Source organism: Panthera uncia (assembly GCF_023721935.1).
Source record: "Panthera uncia isolate 11264 chromosome A1 unlocalized genomic scaffold, Puncia_PCG_1.0 HiC_scaffold_17, whole genome shotgun sequence".
NCBI classification, from domain to species: domain Eukaryota; kingdom Metazoa; phylum Chordata; class Mammalia; order Carnivora; family Felidae; genus Panthera; species Panthera uncia.
Genome location: NW_026057577.1, coordinates 4,191,792 through 4,208,870, shown reverse-complemented (window position 1 = coordinate 4,208,870; position 17,079 = coordinate 4,191,792). Strand labels below are relative to the sequence as shown.

The window sequence follows — 17,079 nt, the reverse complement described above, 5'->3', positions numbered from 1 at the left end:
CGCACATCCTGCTGATCACTTAGATTCCACCTACACCTGCCTAAATAACACAGAAAACCTCCAGAAGACTAGCAGAATGGATTCTCTGGAGCCAAGCACAGACAAGAGGCCCACGGAAGAGGGTAGGAAGGGTGGAGAGGTGGTGTGCGCTACATGGACTGGGGGGAGGGAGCCGGGGTGGAGGAACAGCCCGCCAGCCAAGCAGAGACCCCGAGTCTGGCTTGCAAAAGTGGAGGGGCCAGACGGAGTGTGTTTGGACAGTGAGCAGGACTTAACATCTGGAAGGTTATAAGTTAACAGCTTTGCTCGGAGAGCAGTAAGGCTGGAGGACAACAGGAGGGAGAGTTGTTGAGCCCTGGACGACAGAACTCAGCTCAGTGGGGAACAAAGGCGCTCGCCAGTGCCATCTCCCTAACCCATCCCCCAGCCAAAATCCCAAAGGGAACCAGTTCCTCCCAGGGAACTTGCTTGCACCCGAAAACACCTGACGTTGCACTTCTATGGATCCGTTCCTCTGGAGATGGGTCTGACTACTTCCCGGTAATGCAGGGACCCTCCAGAAGTGGATCACTGAAGGATAAGCGAGCTGAGCCTGCCCCTCTCACCCCTGTGCACCTTGGTGATCCACCCCAGCTAATATGCCAGATCCCCAGCACCACAAACCAGGCAGTGTGCAAGTAGCCCAGAGAGGCCACACCACCCCAGAGTGAGTCCCGCCCCTAGAAGGGGAAAAGATGGTACACACCAGTCTGACTGTGGCCCCAGCAGGTGGGCTAGGGGCAGACATCAGGTCTGACTGCGGCCCCACCCACCAACACAAGTTATTCAAGACAGCACAGGGGAAGTGCCCTGCAGTTCTTTCCAAAATGACAAAACAGAAGAATTCTCCTCAAAACAATCTCCAGGAAATAACAACAGCTAACGAACTGATCAAAAACGATTTAAACAATATAACAGAAAGTGAATTTAGAATAATAGTCATAAAATTAATCACTGGGCTTGAAAATGATATAGAGGACAGCAGAGAATCTATTGCTACAGAGATACAGGGACTAAGGAACAGTCAGGAGGAGTTAAAAAATGCTATCAATGAGCTGCAAAATAAAATGGAAACGACCACTGCTCCGATTAAAGAGGCAGAGGAGAGAATAGGTGAACTAGAAGATAAAATTATGGAAAAAGAAAAGCTGAGAAAAAGAGAGATAAAAAAATCCAGGAGTATGAGGGGAGAATTAGAGAACTAAGTGATGTGATAAAATGCAATAATATACGCATAATTGGTATTCCAGAGGAGGAAGAGAGAGGGAAAGGTGCTGAAGGTGTACTTGAAGAAATCATAGCTGAGAACTTCCCTGATCTGGGGAAGGAAAAAGGCATTGAAATCCAAGAAGTACAGAGAGCTCCCTTCAGACGTAACTTGAATCGATCTTCTGCACGACATATGATAGTGAAACTGGCAAAATACAAGGATAAAGAGACAATTCTGAAAGCAGTGAGGGATAAACATGCTCTAACATATAAAGGAGACCTATAAGACTCCTGACCGATCTCTCTACTGAAACTTGGCAGGCCAGGAAGGAATGGCAGGAGATCTTCAATGTGATGAACAAAAAAAAAATATGCAGCCAAGAATCCTTTATCCAGCAAGTCTGTCATTTACAATAGAAGGAGAGATAAAAGTCTTCCCAAACAAGCAAAACCGGAAGGAATTCGTCACCACTAAACCAGTCCTACAAGAGATCCTAAGGTGGATCCCGTGAGACAAAGTACCAGAGACATCGCTACAAGCATGAAACCTACAGACATCAAAATGACTCTAAATCCATATCTTTCTATAATAACTCTGAACATAAATGTACTAAATGCACCACCCGAAAGACATAGGGTATCAGAATGGATAAAAAAACAAGACCCATCTATTTGCTGTCTACAAGAGACTCATTTTAGACCTGAGGACACCTTCAGATTGAAAGTGAGGGGATGGAGAACTATTTATCATGCTACTGGAAGTCAAAAGAGAACTGGAGTAGCCATACTTATATCAGACAAACTAGACTTTAAATTAAAGGCTGTAACAAGAGATGAAGAAGGGCATTATAGAATAATCACAGGGTCTATCCATCAAGAAGAGCAAACAATTATAAATGTCTATGTGCCGAATACAGGAGCCCCCAAATATATAAAACAATTACTCACAAACACAAGCAACCTTATTGATAAGAATGTGGTAATTGCAGGGGACTTTAACACCCCACATACAGAAATGGATATATCATCTAGACACACGGTCAATAAAGAAACAAGGGCCCTGAATGATACATTGGATCAGATGGACTTGACAGATATATTTAGAACTGTGCATCCCAAAGCAACAGAATATACTTTCTTCTCGAGTGCACATGGAACGTTCTCCAAGATAGATCACATTCTGGGTCATAAAACAGCCCTTCAGAGGTATACAAGAATTAAGATCATACCATGCATACTTTCAGACCACAATGCTATGAAGCTTGAAATCAACCACAGGAAAAAGTCTGGAAAACCTCCAAAAGCATGGAGGTTAAAGAACACCCTACTAAAGGATGAGTGGGTCAACCAGGATTATTAGAAAAGAAATTTAAAAATATATGGAAACAAACGAAAATGAAACTACAACAATCCAAACGCTTTGGGATGCAGTGAAGGCAGTCCTGAGAGGAAAATACATTGCAATCCAGGCCTATCTGAAGAAACGAGAACAATCCCAAATACAAAATCTAACAGCACACCTAAAGGAAATAGAAGCAGAACAGCAAAGACAGCCTAAACCCAGCAGAAGAAGAGAAATAAAAAAGATCAGAGCAGAAGTAAACACTATAGAATCTTAAAAAACTGTAGAGCAGATCAACGAAACCAAGAGTTGTTTTTTTTGAAAAAATAAACAAAATGGATAACCCTCTAGCCAGGCTTCTCAAAAAGAAAAGGGAGATGACCCAAATAGATAAAATCATGAATGAAATTGGAGTTATTACAATCAGTCCCTCAGAAATACAAACAATTATCAGGAAATACTATGAAAAATTATATGCCAACAAACTGGACATCCTGGAAGAAATGGATAAATTCCTAAACACCCACACACTTCCAAAACTCAATCAGGAGGAAATAGAAAGCTTGAACAGACCCATAACCAGTGAAGAAATTGAATCAGTCATCAAAAATCTCCCAACAAATAAGAGTCCAGGACCAGATGGCTTCCCAGGGGAGTTCTACCAGACGTTTAAAGCAGAGATAATACCTATCCTTCTCAAGCTATTCCAAAAAATAGAAAGGGAAGGAAAACTTCCAGACTTATTCTATGAAGCCAGCATTACTTTGATTCCTAAACCAGACAGAGACCCAGTAAAAAAGAGGGCTACAGGCCAATATCCCTGATGAATATGGATGCAAAAATTCTCAATAAGATACCAGGGAATTGAATTCAACAGCATATAAAAAGAATTATTCACCATGATCAAGTGGGATTCATTCCTGGGATGCAGGGCTGGTTCAACATTCGCAAATCAATCAAGGTGATACATCACATTAAGAAAAGAAAAGATAAGAACCATATGATCCTGTCAATTGATGCAGAAAAGGCATTTGACAAATATCAGCATCATTTCTTAAAACCCCTCGAGAAACTCGGGATAGAAGGAAAATACTTAAACTTAATAAAAGCCATTTATGAAAAACCCACAGCTAATACCATCCTCAATGGGGAAAAACTGAGAACTTTTTCCCTGAGATCAGGAACACTACAGGGATGCCCACTCTGACCGCTGTTGTTTAAAATAGTGTTGGAAGTTCTAGCATCAGCAATCAGAAAACAAAAGGAAATCAAAGGCATCAAACTTGGCAAAGATGAAGTCAAGCTTTCACTTTTTGCAGATGACATGATATTATACATGGAAAATCTGATAGACTCCACCAAAAGTCTGCTAGAACTGATACATGAATTCAGCAAAGTCGCATGATACAAAATCAATGTACAGAAATCAGTTGCATTCTTATACACTAATAATGAAGCAACAGAAAGACAAATAAAGAAACTGACCCCATTCACAATTGAACCAAGAAGCATAAAATACCTAGGAATAAATCTAACCAAAGATGTAAAAGATCTGTATGCTGAAAACTATAGAAAGCTTAGGAAGGAAATTGAAGAAGATATAAAGAAATGGAAAAACATTTCGTGCTCATGGATTGGAAGAATATTGTCAAAATGTCAATACTACCCAAAAGTATCTACACATTCAATGCAATCCCAATCAAAATTGCACCAGCATTCTTCTAAAAGCTAGAACAAGCAATCCTAAAATTTGTATGGAACCACAAAAGCCCCGAATAGCCAAAGTAATTTTGAGGAAGACCAAAGCAGGAGGCATTACAATCCCAGACTTGAGCCTCTACTACAAAACTGTAATCATCAAGACAGCATGGTATTGGCACAAAAACAGACACATAGACCAATGGAATAGAGTAGAAACCCCAGAACTAGACCCACAAAAGGATGGACATCTAATCTTTGACAAAGCAGGAAAGAACATCCAATGGAAAAAAGACAGTCTCTTTGACAAATGGTGCTGGGAGAACTGGACAGCAACATGCAGAAGATTGAAACTAGACCACTTTCTCACACCATTCACAAAAATAAACTCAAAATGGATAAAGGACCTGAATGTGAGACAGGAAACCATCAAAACCCTAGAGGAGAAAGCAGGAAAAAACCTCTCTGATCTCAGCTGCAGCAATTTCTTACTTGACACATCTCCAAAGGCAAGGGAATTAAAAGCAAAAATGAACTATTGGGACCTCATAAAGATAAAAAGCAATGGCTGTCATTGCAAAGCCCACTTCAGATCTTCTGGCCCTCTTTTCTCTGCGCCTCCCCCACTCACTCTCTCTGAAAAATAAATACATAAACTTAAAAAAAATAAATTTATTTTTTAAAAATAAATTTTCATGTTTATTTTTTGAGAAAGAGAGAGTAAACATGAGCAGGGGAGGGGCAAAGAGAGGGAGGGAGACACAGAATCCAAAGCAAGCTCCAGGCTCCAAGATGTCAGGACAGAGCCCAATGCATGGCTCGAACTCAAGAACCACAAGATCATGACCTGAGCCAAAGTCAGATGCTTAACCAACTGAACCACCCAGGCACTCCCAAAAATTGAATTTCTAAAAAATTAAAAATAAAACTACCCTATGAACCAGAAATTGCACTACTTGAAATTTAGCCAAAGGGTATAAAAATGCTGTTTCAAAGGGGCACATGCACACCAGTGTTTATAGCAGCACTATCAACAGTAGCCAAAGTATGGAGAGAGCCCCAATGTCCATCATCGACTGATGAATGGATAAAGATGTGGTGTATATATATATAAAATGGAATACTACTTGATGATGAAAAAGAATGAAATCTTGCCATTTGTAACAATGTGGTTGGAACTAGAGTATATTCTGCTAAGCAAAATAAGTCAGTCAGAGAAAGACAAATATTATATGATATCACTCATATGTGGAATACAACAAACAAAACAGATGATCATAGGAGAAAGGGGGAAAAAGAGAGGTAGGCAAACCATAAGAGACTTCTAAATACAGAGAACAAACTGATGGCTGCTGGAGGGGAGTTGGTGGGTGGATGGGTTAAATGGGTGACGGGCATTGAAGAGGGCACTTGTGGTGATTAACACTAGGTGTCATATATAAGTGATGAATCACTAAATTCTACACAGGAAATTATTATTATACTATATGTTAACTAATTTGGATGTAAATAAAATTATTATTTAAAAAAATAACGAAATTTCAGGAAATCTTCTTGAATGATCTGTCAGGATTACTTTCAGCCTCTTAAAACATAAAACCCAAATCAGTGCTGTAAACAAGATTGAAGGTTATCACTCTCACATCAGGAAACCTGGGGGTCAACAGGTAATGCACATCCATGATGATCAGGTGCCCTGACTCCTCTCAATGCTCCATCATTCTTAGTGTAAAGCCCTCACCTTCAAGTTTGCTTCAAGGTCACCCATGACTGCTAAGCCTCCAGCCATCAAGTCTACATTGCATGTATGAAAATGAAGAAAGATGGACAAGTATCTTCTGCCAGCTTTCCCAGCATCTCATTCATCTTATTGTCTTCCCCTATCAGGGAAACTGGAAAATTCAATTCCTTCACAGGGCATCTTGCCTCCTGGAGTGACAGGGACTATGGACAATAAGCAGAAGCCAAGATATCTGAAAGGAGGTAAGGAAGGTGATGATCAACATAATGCTAAAGGGACCCTGTTTTCCTCTCAGTCACGAGAGTTTCCATCTACACAATTGTCGCACTTTATGGCATAAAACTGTCTAGTCCATCTCTTTTTCTTCCCCAAATTCACAGACATTTAAGCCTCAGCATTTCTGGAAGTTATCCCTACTGGACATAAAGACAATTCCCAAGACATTCCACATCTCACACCCTGCTCTTTCAGGTAGAGAACACAGCAGAGCAATGTTGTCAGAGAATTTTCCCACTCCATCCCCCAAGCACAATGTCCCTTGTCTTCCTTTGAGTCAGGGTTCGTCTCCCTATAATGTTAGACAAAATGCTTCCTAAAACTCCTAGAACATAAAAATGAAACCACTGCCATGATCTCATCGTATTCCCACTCCAACATCTAGAACTACCCAAAGAGGATCAAGTCAAAATCTACAGAGGAGAAATGACTGCCCAAAGGTGTCATTATCCATGATGGGTTCTAGCACTAGCTTTTATTCACATGAATAAATTAACGTGAATTAACACATGCACCACTTCATGCTGATCATCTACCAACAGGCTTTCTGGCCATCCCTTCCATGTGATGAATGGAATAGGTGGCTGAGCCATATGTAGTAGACAGAAAAAAATCAGTTATTACCCTATGCCGTTCACTATCCTGAGTGCTTAACAAAACAAAAGCAAACAAAAGACAACTCATGTTACACTTGTAACAGAGTGTGAAGGCCAGTACTATTGCTTCCTATACTTTTCTGATCTCATGAATGTTGCCCAGAGAAGATATGTAATCTGTCCAAAGACACACAGTGAGTGGCTGACCTTGGTACTGAAGTCTGTGCAGTGCCCACACTCTAATTGAATTACATGCTATACAAGTTACTCTTCCACTCTGACTTTATGGCAACACCCACCTTCCCTAAGGAGTTAAAAATCCAGAGTCCTCATTTCCCGTTATTGGTCTATTTCCTATGGTCTTCTGGTATTCGAAGATTTACCCTTAATTGCGAGTATTTCATGCTCGCACAATACATCAATTACCAGCTAACCCCTAAGACACTAATTAAACAAAACATCAGGGATAACTTCTCAGCAGAGGAGGGCAAGGTTTTACTCTAAGTGTCTTGGGAGAAAGAACAGAGTCCTTATAGAAATAAAGGGAAAGAATGAGGTTAAGTTTATCCTGATGGTAATTTTGAAAAGAGCGGGGAGCAGGACACGGGGATGGCTTGTCACCTAAGAAACTTCTTCGGAAGTAACCTCTGCCATATAAACGTATAAGCTAGCTCTTCTGTGGCCAGGGGACCATGGCTAGAGCATATCTGCTGATTCATTTGTTACTTGGATAAAGACCAGAAAGCACTGAGTTTCCCCAGTGAGCAGACTCTTCTTCTGGACTGAGAATAATCTCTCCACACTTGCTCAGAGGGTAAAACTCAAGTAAGGTCAAAGTCCCAGGAGCTTTATAAGAGAAAACACGTTTTGTCTTTCTGAAATACAAAAAGCTTTTCCAATGACTTCATCCGTAAATGTTCCTCTTCAGACAAGACCACCAGAAGCTAATAAAGCCTCATGTCCTTAACCAAGCCCTCTGTAGAAGCCAGAGAACCATGGATATGAGTGATTAGTCCTCAGCATGAATGCTGGTCTATGTTGGAGACCAAGGGGACATGAGATGGAGGACAGGTGAGTCAGTGAGTAGCGGCCACACATTAAGCAGCATATGTAAAATGGTGTACTTTAAGCTAGAAAAGACAGTCAGGAACAGAACAGGCTGCTCCTGCCTGTAGGTATACCAGTTGTCCAGTACTCATCAGAAGCGTGAATGTTGTTCACAGTGATGAGGGCCCTGAGGCTCATTTCTACTGCTGTTCAATATTTTCGACAAACCTGAGTTATAGTCACAAAAACAATATTAAGCCAAGCATGGCCTTATACAGAGAGGAATAGAGTGAGAAACCTAAATATTACCAGCCCCCAGAGAAAGAAAGCTTTGAGGTGAATTTTAGCAGCAAATTGAAATAGTTAAAGGACAAAAATAGGCAGTGGAATGTTGGTGGGGAAGCAGGTGTGTGCAAGAGGGGTGTTTAACAAAAAGTCACGATATGAAACAGGACTGTTGATACTTTGAAAGCAGGTATCATGCATCCAGGGTTAAGACATCTTGAGGGTCTAGAGGGAGGTAACTTCCTTCCATATAAACTAGGAACAGGGGGCTTAAATATCTTTCTACATGAAGTCATAGTGTTGTGCTGACCTGAGTGAAAAGGATGTTCCTAACCTTTGTAGATTTCTCAGTTTTCCCATCATTATTGAAGGAGGATATGAAATGGCATACATAGTTCTTGGTATACAGATTGAGAGGTGATGAGTGCTCATTCATTGCTGAGTTATCTCCCATTTGCTTTTACTTCTTGTTATGAAATACTTGTCTAATCTCTAGAACTAAAGCATTTTGAAAAGTTATACCTCAGCCCCCTCGTGTGGATATGGTTATCAATGCCCCTCAAACCCCTTTGTACATGGGAGCTTACAGAGGATGATCCAGTGAGTAATCAGTGAAGATGGTTTTGGAAAGAGGCAGAAGCTGAGTTGTACTATGTGATGTGAGACAGCATTCCTGGTAGGAGGACCCACAATAAGCAAAGGTCTAGACAGGATGAGCAAGCCTGTGGGTACACCTGGCCACTGATTATATGCAAGGGGCTGGTGGATGATAGCAGAGCAAATCTGAAGAGGGCAGGGCTGAAGTTATGCATTTAGACTCTTCCTCACTGGGCCAGTTCACTTCTTGATTTTATTCTGATTGACCTTCTATCCAAGAAATAAGCATGTCATTGGGAAAGAACCAGAAACATAGACAAACCCTGAGAAAAGTACTTTTGGTGTGTGTGATAAAAGAGCACCTGCTAGTATCAGTGAAGAGAAATGTTGTCCATCATTAAGCCTTAACCCAAGACTCAATATCTTGCAGTTTAATCCTGATTATGACCTGGACAGTTAAATAGGTCCTTCTCCTGGTTATCTGGGTGGTAGAAAGTTTAGGCTGAATGTTAGATTGAAGAAAGGGATCTCTTGGACTAATTGGCAATAAAACCCCATGGTCTAGTCCTTCTTCTCCCACCTCATAAGCTTATTTCCAGATTTTCTTTTCTGTTTGTTGTAGATAATATGTTCTGTTCATCTCCAAGGGGAAGTCCACAGCCAGCACCAGGCATTATGATAATATATACATGAAAACAAAATATATGTATGTATGTGTGTATGTATGTATATACACATACATGTATATACACAGATATAGGTATAGATATAGATACACAATGAGGATTATGTATTATATACATGCATGTATATACACAGACATAGGTATAGATGCATAATGAGGATTATATATCATACACAGAATGATACAGATCACAGGGTTTTATCAATGTGTTAAAAAATCTCCCTGGCCTACCAATAGGTATTGGGTAAGTCCTGTGACTGAAATATCTCAGGGCAGCTGCTAACAGATAGGGATGTGACAGTGATCAGAAGAAACTGCAGAGGATTGAGTGAAAGAAGAATATAATCCCTACTCTTACCACACAACTGTTTAAGAAGACGGTTGTTTAGTTTTTAGGTAATTGAAACACTTAGAGATATATCTGCTTTTAAGACCTGTGTCTTAGAAAGATGATTCCCTTGTAAGTGGAGTAATGGGCTGGATAAGGAAAGAATTGCCTATGGGAAGACAATTATCAGGCTCTAAGTGGGGTCCAGATGGTCATCCTGGCCAAGGATGGCAGTGGCAAGGATGAATATAGCTTGTACTATAACCTTAGACTAGTAAAGTCAATAAGAATGCCGTGGATAAAATGTAGACAATGAGGAACATTACCAGAAATAACCTGAACACTCTGAGTCAGGGTAACTGATGCAGAGGCAATCAGGAATGAGAATGAAGGTGCTGGACTGAAGTTAGAGGAACAACTGACAGGTTAAGTTTGGGATATACCAGTTGACAATGTCAGAAAGGAGGGGCATCTGGGTGGCTCAGTCGGTTGAGCGTCTGGCTCTTGATTTTGGCCCAGGTCATGATCTCACAGTTCATGAGATTAGGCCCCGTGTCAAGCTCTGTGCTGACAGCATGGAGACTGCTTGGGATTCTCCCTCTCTCCTTCTCTCTCTGATACTCTCCTGTGCGCTCTCTCTCTATCTCTCTCTCAAAATAAATATGTCAACTTTAAAAAAAAACAATGTCAAAAGGGAGATTAGATATCAGTGAAGAAGTGACAGCTAGAGACACAGATCTGGAAGGACTCTGAGCGTAATTGTGGCAGATGTGGAAATTATTGTGTTTATCCAGGGAAGCGAGGCAGTGCCTTGGAGAACACCTCTATAAGGTGATGGGAAGATAGAAGGAGGTCAAGGGGGTCCAGAGACTGGATCCAAAGCAGAGTTCTAAGTGGAAAGGGCTGGACCACAAGCCATCAAATTCAGAGAAGGGTCAGGTTGGGCTGATGTCTAGCTTTGCAGGCCACCAGCTGTGTGTGTGCCCATGGGTGCCTGGTACACTGAACCAGAAGTTAGAGGAAGTGCCTCCTCTTCAGTCCCCTCACCACTTTCCCTTGGATGACATTACTCTCCTGTTTCTGTCATTCTCTTCATCTCAGTCATGTGCATGGATACTGTTGCTGCTTTCCAGGTCACCAGCGGCTTTTTTTTAAAGCAAAGAGAATAATGATTATGAGCAAGAGCTTAGCTTTCAATCTTGGCTTTATCACTTGCTGCTATTTAGGTAATGTAAAGTAGACCAGTCATCTTCCCCAAGCCACTCTGTTCAACAGCAAAATGGCGGTAAAAACATCTCCCTTACCGAACCGTTAAAGCACTAAGATAATCACATAAAGTTGTTATCACAGCACCTGGCTCATAGTGAGTGCCCAATAATTTGCATTAATTACTAACTATGACCTATACCTACCCATCCATCTTCTTTGGTTCTTCCATCCTTTTATATCTGTCCTCACCATCCTTATAACTTTTCCCATTCTTGTCCAGTGTAGACTCTGAGAAGAAACCTTGGAATGAGAAATCAAAGAAAGGGAGATGGTGTGATCACTTTTCATCTAAAAGGTGGGATAGCCTGATTTTCCCCTGCCCAGCCCACTAAATCAAAAATGGTGCCTTGAGCTCCCATTAGAGATAAAATAACTGCATTGTGTAAGATTCACCTTAGAAGTACTTTCGACAGAATAATGGGAAGAAGTGTAATAATTGGGTGTTCCACAAGAACACTTAAATCCTAGAATTTGAATTGTTTTCAAGTAATACCAGGGGTGTTTGTTTTGTTTTGTTTTGTTTTGTTTTGTTTTGTTTTGTTTTTGAGAGAGAGTACAAGTAAGGAGGAGAGAGAGAGAGAGAGAGAGAGAGAGAGAGAGAAGTGGGGCTCATGCTCACCCAGTGTGGGACTCAAACTCATGAACCATGAGATCATGACCTGAGCCGAAGTCAAGTGCTTAACTGACTGAGCCACCCAGGTGCCCCAAAGTAATACCAGGGTTCTTAAGAATACAAGACTTGGAGGGGAAGGGGGGCACTTGTTTATTGCAGCACCACTGAATAGATCTCCATGAATATTATAGTCTATGCATAAAGTATCAAATAAGGGACTAAAAATGAATCTTTCATAAATTACTCGCACACAGGATTTAACTTCTTTTCGGTCTCATCCTGGACTATACCACCCTGCATCCTGGAAAGTGCACAGTCCTACAAAGAGTGTAGGAGGTTGAGGGCTGATGAAGCTCAGTGGAAAGGCCCCATGCATCAGCAGGTGGAAATCCAGTTGCTTTCTAAAAAATACAGAATCCAGACATCAAATCAGCTGTGTGCTCCAACGAGGAGAGGAAACAGCTGCTTGGTAAAGAGGTTGTACAGGGAGATCCAAACGTCACTCAAACTGCCCAATAAGTGTTGGCTCTGGAGGCAATCAGAACCTTCAGTAGCCAACTCCAGGGGCTATGTTCCTGACAGGGTGCAATATCTTTCTCCCTATGCTCTGGGGTCTTATTAGGTGCCTGGACCAAGTCAACCCCTGCAGTGACTTAACTCCTTCACTCCAGGGTCTCGAAGGATCTTGGTATGTGATTTTTTTCTGTTTGTTTTTATGTTTTGTTTTGTTGTGTTGTGTTGTGTTGTGTTTTGCTTGTTTTGAGTTTTTTGTTTTTTTTTGTTTTTACTGCAAAGTGAGTGATAGTGCTGCCTATGTGTGGGTGACCATGGGAGAGAGACCAGCATGTGCAGAAAGCCAAAGAGCACCTGTTCATGATGAACAGAGACAGATGCAAGCCTTAGTAGGTGAGTCAAGTGTGTTCCTATCTTGCTTTATGCCACTTCTCACCTCCCTTCACCAACACTTCCAAAAGGCAAAGGAAGAAAACCTAAGAAAGAAGTCAATTGCCTGTCAGTGAGTTTGCAGAGAGAGGTAAAACATTCTGATAGTTATGGGAGATATGACAGACTTTGACCAAATTGGAAGAAAATTGTTATTTATGGTGTACATTCACAAACATCATGTTGATCTATCATTTCCAAAACTTTGCATTTGAGGGAAGTATTTTCTCCCTGCATCGCAGATGCAGAAATCAAAGTTCAGAAAGATTAAATGGCATAGTCAAGGTCACAGAGCATAGGAGGCAGAGTAAAACCCATGTGCATGTGCTGTGCCTCCTGATCCTGACTTCCCCACGTCTCAGTGTCTCTATGGAGATGACAGGATGCAACGTCTGTAGGAAAGCTCAGGCACAGGCATGAGGAAGACAGTTATCTCATGCTCTCAGGTTTTATTCACTTTGACTTTCTTGACTCATCACAGGCACAAAAACATGCCTCAACATGAGAGGTCATAACCACAGCATTCTGCAGGAACCCCTTAAAGACTTCATCCTTCTAGGTGTTTCTGACAGGCCATGGCTGGAGCTCCCTCTCTTTGCGGTCCTCCTGGTGTCCTACATTCTGGCCATGTTGGGGAACATTGCTATCATCCTGGTGTCTCGACTGGATTCTCAGCTCCACAGCCCCATGTACATCTTTCTCGGGCACCTATCCTTCCTCGACCTCTGCTATACCACCACCACAGTCCCTCAGATGCTGGTCAACATGGGGAGCTCCAGTAAGACCATCAGCTATGCTGGCTGCACAATGCAGTATGCAATTTTCCACTGGTTGGGATGCACTGAGTGCATTGTCTTGGCTGCTATGGCGCTGGACCGCTATGTGGCCATCTGTGAGCCTCTCCGGTATGCCGTTATCATGCATCGTCCTCTCTGTCAACAGCTCGTGGCTGTGGCCTGGCTCAGTGGCTTTGGCAACTCTCTTGTTCAGGTAGTGCTGACGGTGCAGCTGCCTTTCTGTGGGCGGCAGGTGCTGAACAACTTCTTCTGTGAGGTGCCAGCCATGATTAAGTTGTCATGTGCTGACACAGCCATGAATGATACCACACTGGCTGTGCTGGTAGCTTTCTTTGTGCTGGTTCCCCTAGCTCTCATCCTTTTCTCCTATGGTTTCATTGCCCGAGCAGTGCTCAGGATCCGATCCTCCAGGGGAAGGCACAAAGCCTTTGGGACCTGTTCCTCCCACCTGGTGGTGGTGTCCCTCTTCTACCTGCCAGCCATCTACATGTACCTGCAACCCTCTTCCAGCTACTCCCAAGAACAGGGCAAGTTTATCTCCCTCTTCTATTCCATAATCACCCCCACCCTCAATCCTTTTATCTACACTCTGAGGAACAAGGATGTAAAGGGAGCCCTGAGAAAGCTCCTGTCAAGGATCTGGAGGCTCTGCAGATTAGGCTCTGAGATGTGACAATGTCCATTGGTTACAGAAACCCGGGAAAATGTATTGTGTGATTAAGAAGTCCACAGCCAGAGTTAAGTTTTTAGAGACATTTGGGAGCCCCTCAAGTCCTCTGTCAAAGCATTTTGGTTTCTGTGTGGTCATGGTGCCTAAAATCCCACCTCTCCCAATAGTCTTTAGTTCTAAGACACCGTATACTTTTAGGAATCATTTAAACACAATTGGTGTGCAGTAAGTTTTTGTCAAATTACTTAATTTCTACTTTCCTAATTCTTGCCCCCTTTTTTTCCCTCCCACTTGTTTCTTTCTGATCTTCCCTCTTCCTTTTTCATTACTCCTAAGTGTGCATAATATGAACCTGAAATGTAATCTTATATTACTTATAATAATTTTGTTTGTCTCCATATACTTAAATCTCCATAAATTTTATGTAACTTTAAAAAAAAATTCCCAAAATTAAGGGGATTGCTTTCTTCTTCCTGTGACTTTATGTGATGTGTTTGTTGTTTTTTCTACAGTTCAGGTTTTCTTCTATAGAAAGTTTTCCACTCTATTGCCTGAAAGCAAGCATATTTATTTTGAACGTGTAAGACTCTATATTAGAGTCAAATAGCATAATATCTTATCTAAAAAGCCAATGCTGGACTTGAGAATACAAGATATGTATACAATCAAGGTTAGGGACAATGAAACTTTAACTAACAAGTTCAAGGTCATTGTAACAAGTAACATTTGTAGAAGCCTTCCAAGATGTAGGTACTAGATTAAGTGTATTTGTGTATGCCATCTTATTTATTTTTTTTTTATTTTATTTTTTTTTTTTTTTAATTTTTTTTTCAACGTTTTTTATTTATTTTTGGGACAGAGAGAGACAGAGCATGAACGGGGGAGGGGCAGAGAGAGAGGGAGACACAGAATCAGAAACAGGCTCCAGGCTCTGAGCCATCAGCCCAGAGCCTGACGCGGGGCTCGAACTCACGGACCGCGAGATCGTGACCTGGCTGAAGTCGGACGCTTAACCGACTGCGCCACCCAGGCGCCCCTGCCATCTTATTTAATATACTCCCATGATGTGAGCTCTTTTATAACTTTCCATTGTCGTATAAGAAATGGACTATTGGAGAGGTTGCAATAACTTGGTCATGGCCACTCTAGGAACTGAGACCAGCACTAAAGTCCATATTGTCTGCCTCCTTTAGCAGAACGGAGTCATGATACTAGGACTCTATATTTGCACTTTTGTCACCTTTTGTATTTATTACATTTAACGTACTCATTTTTATCTCCTTGCCATGAGCATGCCAGATACTAATATAACCTAGCAGAGACAATAAATAATAATAATTATAATTATAATTATTATTATTTTTAATAATAATAATAATAATAAATGTATGACAATTAGGACAAAAGGGAAATTGAAGTCTTTCTGAGAGTAAAGGCAATAAGAAAATATAAATCACAGAGCTACAGCATTTGATTTCAGAATTGTGAAAGAACCACGACTATTCCTATTTCCAAAACCACAATTAAATTTTTCCCTGGGTTGCCATAGAGCAGCCATTGGGTAACAGCTAAAAGCCCTTTAAAACTAACTTCGTTGGGAATGCAAGCTGGTGCAGCCACTCTGGAAAACAGTATGGAGGTTCCTCAAAAAACTAAAAATAGAACTACCCTACGACCCAGCAGTTGCACTAGTAGGCATTTATCCCAGGGATACAGGTGTGCTGTTTCGAAGGGACACATGCACCCCCATGTTTATAGCAGCACTATCAACAATAGCCAAAGTATGCAAAGAGCCCACATGTCCATCGATGGATGAATGGATAAAGAAGTGGTATATATATATATACAATGGAGTATTACTTGGCAATCAAAAAGAATGAAATCTTGCCATTTGCAACTATGTGGATGGGACTGGAGGGTATTATGCTAAGTGAAATTAGTCAGTCAGAGAAAGACAAAAATCATATGACTTCACTCATATGAGGACTTTAAGAGTCCAAACATCTGTTTTAAGAGACAAAACAGATGAACATAAGGGAAAGGAAACAAAAGTAATATAAAAACAGGGAGGGTGACAAAACATAAGAGACTCATAAATATAAGGAACAAACAGAGGGTTACTGGAGGGGGTGTGGGAGGGGAGATGGGCTAAATGGGGCATTACACATGTAGATTAGATTAGATTAGAGTAGATTAAGGAATCTACTCCTGAAATCATTGTTTCACTATATGTTAATTTGGATGTGAATTTTAAAAAATAAAAAATAAAAGTAAAAAAAAAATAAAATAAAAAGAACTAACTTCGTGAGCATGTATAATAATATATAAGAGCTTTCTCTTCTAACTTTGCCTAATGGAACAGGTCCAGACACAATTCAGTGAAAGCAATGTGACATGACCCTGAAGAGGGTCAATTCATACACACAGCTATGTCACAACCCAACCTCATTTTAGAACACATTTGAGAGGACTGAGGACTGTGTTTCTCAAAACAGAGGTGCTAGATTAAAGATATCTCAAAGTATTTTCTATTTCTGGGGTGCCCAGGGGGCTCAGTCAGTTGAGTGTCCAACTTTGGCTCAGGTCATGATCTTGCTGTTCATGAGTTCAAGCTCTGCATTGGGCTCCGTGCTGATGGCTCAGAACCTGGAGCCTGCTTCAGATTCTGTGTTTCCCTCTCTTTCTGCCCCTCACCCACTAGCACACTGCCTCTCTCTCTCAAAAAGAAATAAACATTAAAAATTTTAAAAATATTTTCTCTTCCGTGCAGTGATATATGAAGACTATTAGAATGAGCAAAAGTGATATTTTAGATCTTCTAAGGCAAGATGATAAGAAATCTGGCAGCTTCCAGCTAATTAACATTCTTTCTGTGTCTGTAAGTCACCAGGTGAGAAGGCTAACTATCCTAAGATAGCCATGTTAAGGAGACTGTGGATGGATGC

At 41.2% G+C, this 17,079-nt stretch overlaps 1 protein-coding gene across 1 annotated transcript; it reads left to right on the top strand.

Annotated features, from left to right (window-relative positions):
• The first annotated feature begins 13,168 nt into the window (after positions 1-13,168).
• On the top strand, positions 13,169-14,137 carry LOC125935104 (olfactory receptor 2B11). Its single transcript, XM_049648810.1, has one exon. The coding sequence runs from the start codon at positions 13,169-13,171 to the stop codon at positions 14,135-14,137; it is 969 nt and encodes a 322-aa protein (XP_049504767.1).
• The last annotated feature ends 2,942 nt before the right edge of the window (positions 14,138-17,079 follow it).

What these genes read in the sequence shown, in the direction of transcription:
- LOC125935104 (XM_049648810.1), top strand. Translation starts at nt 13,169, where the DNA reads ATGAGAGGTCATAACCACAGCATTCTGCAGGAACCCCTTAAAGACTTC.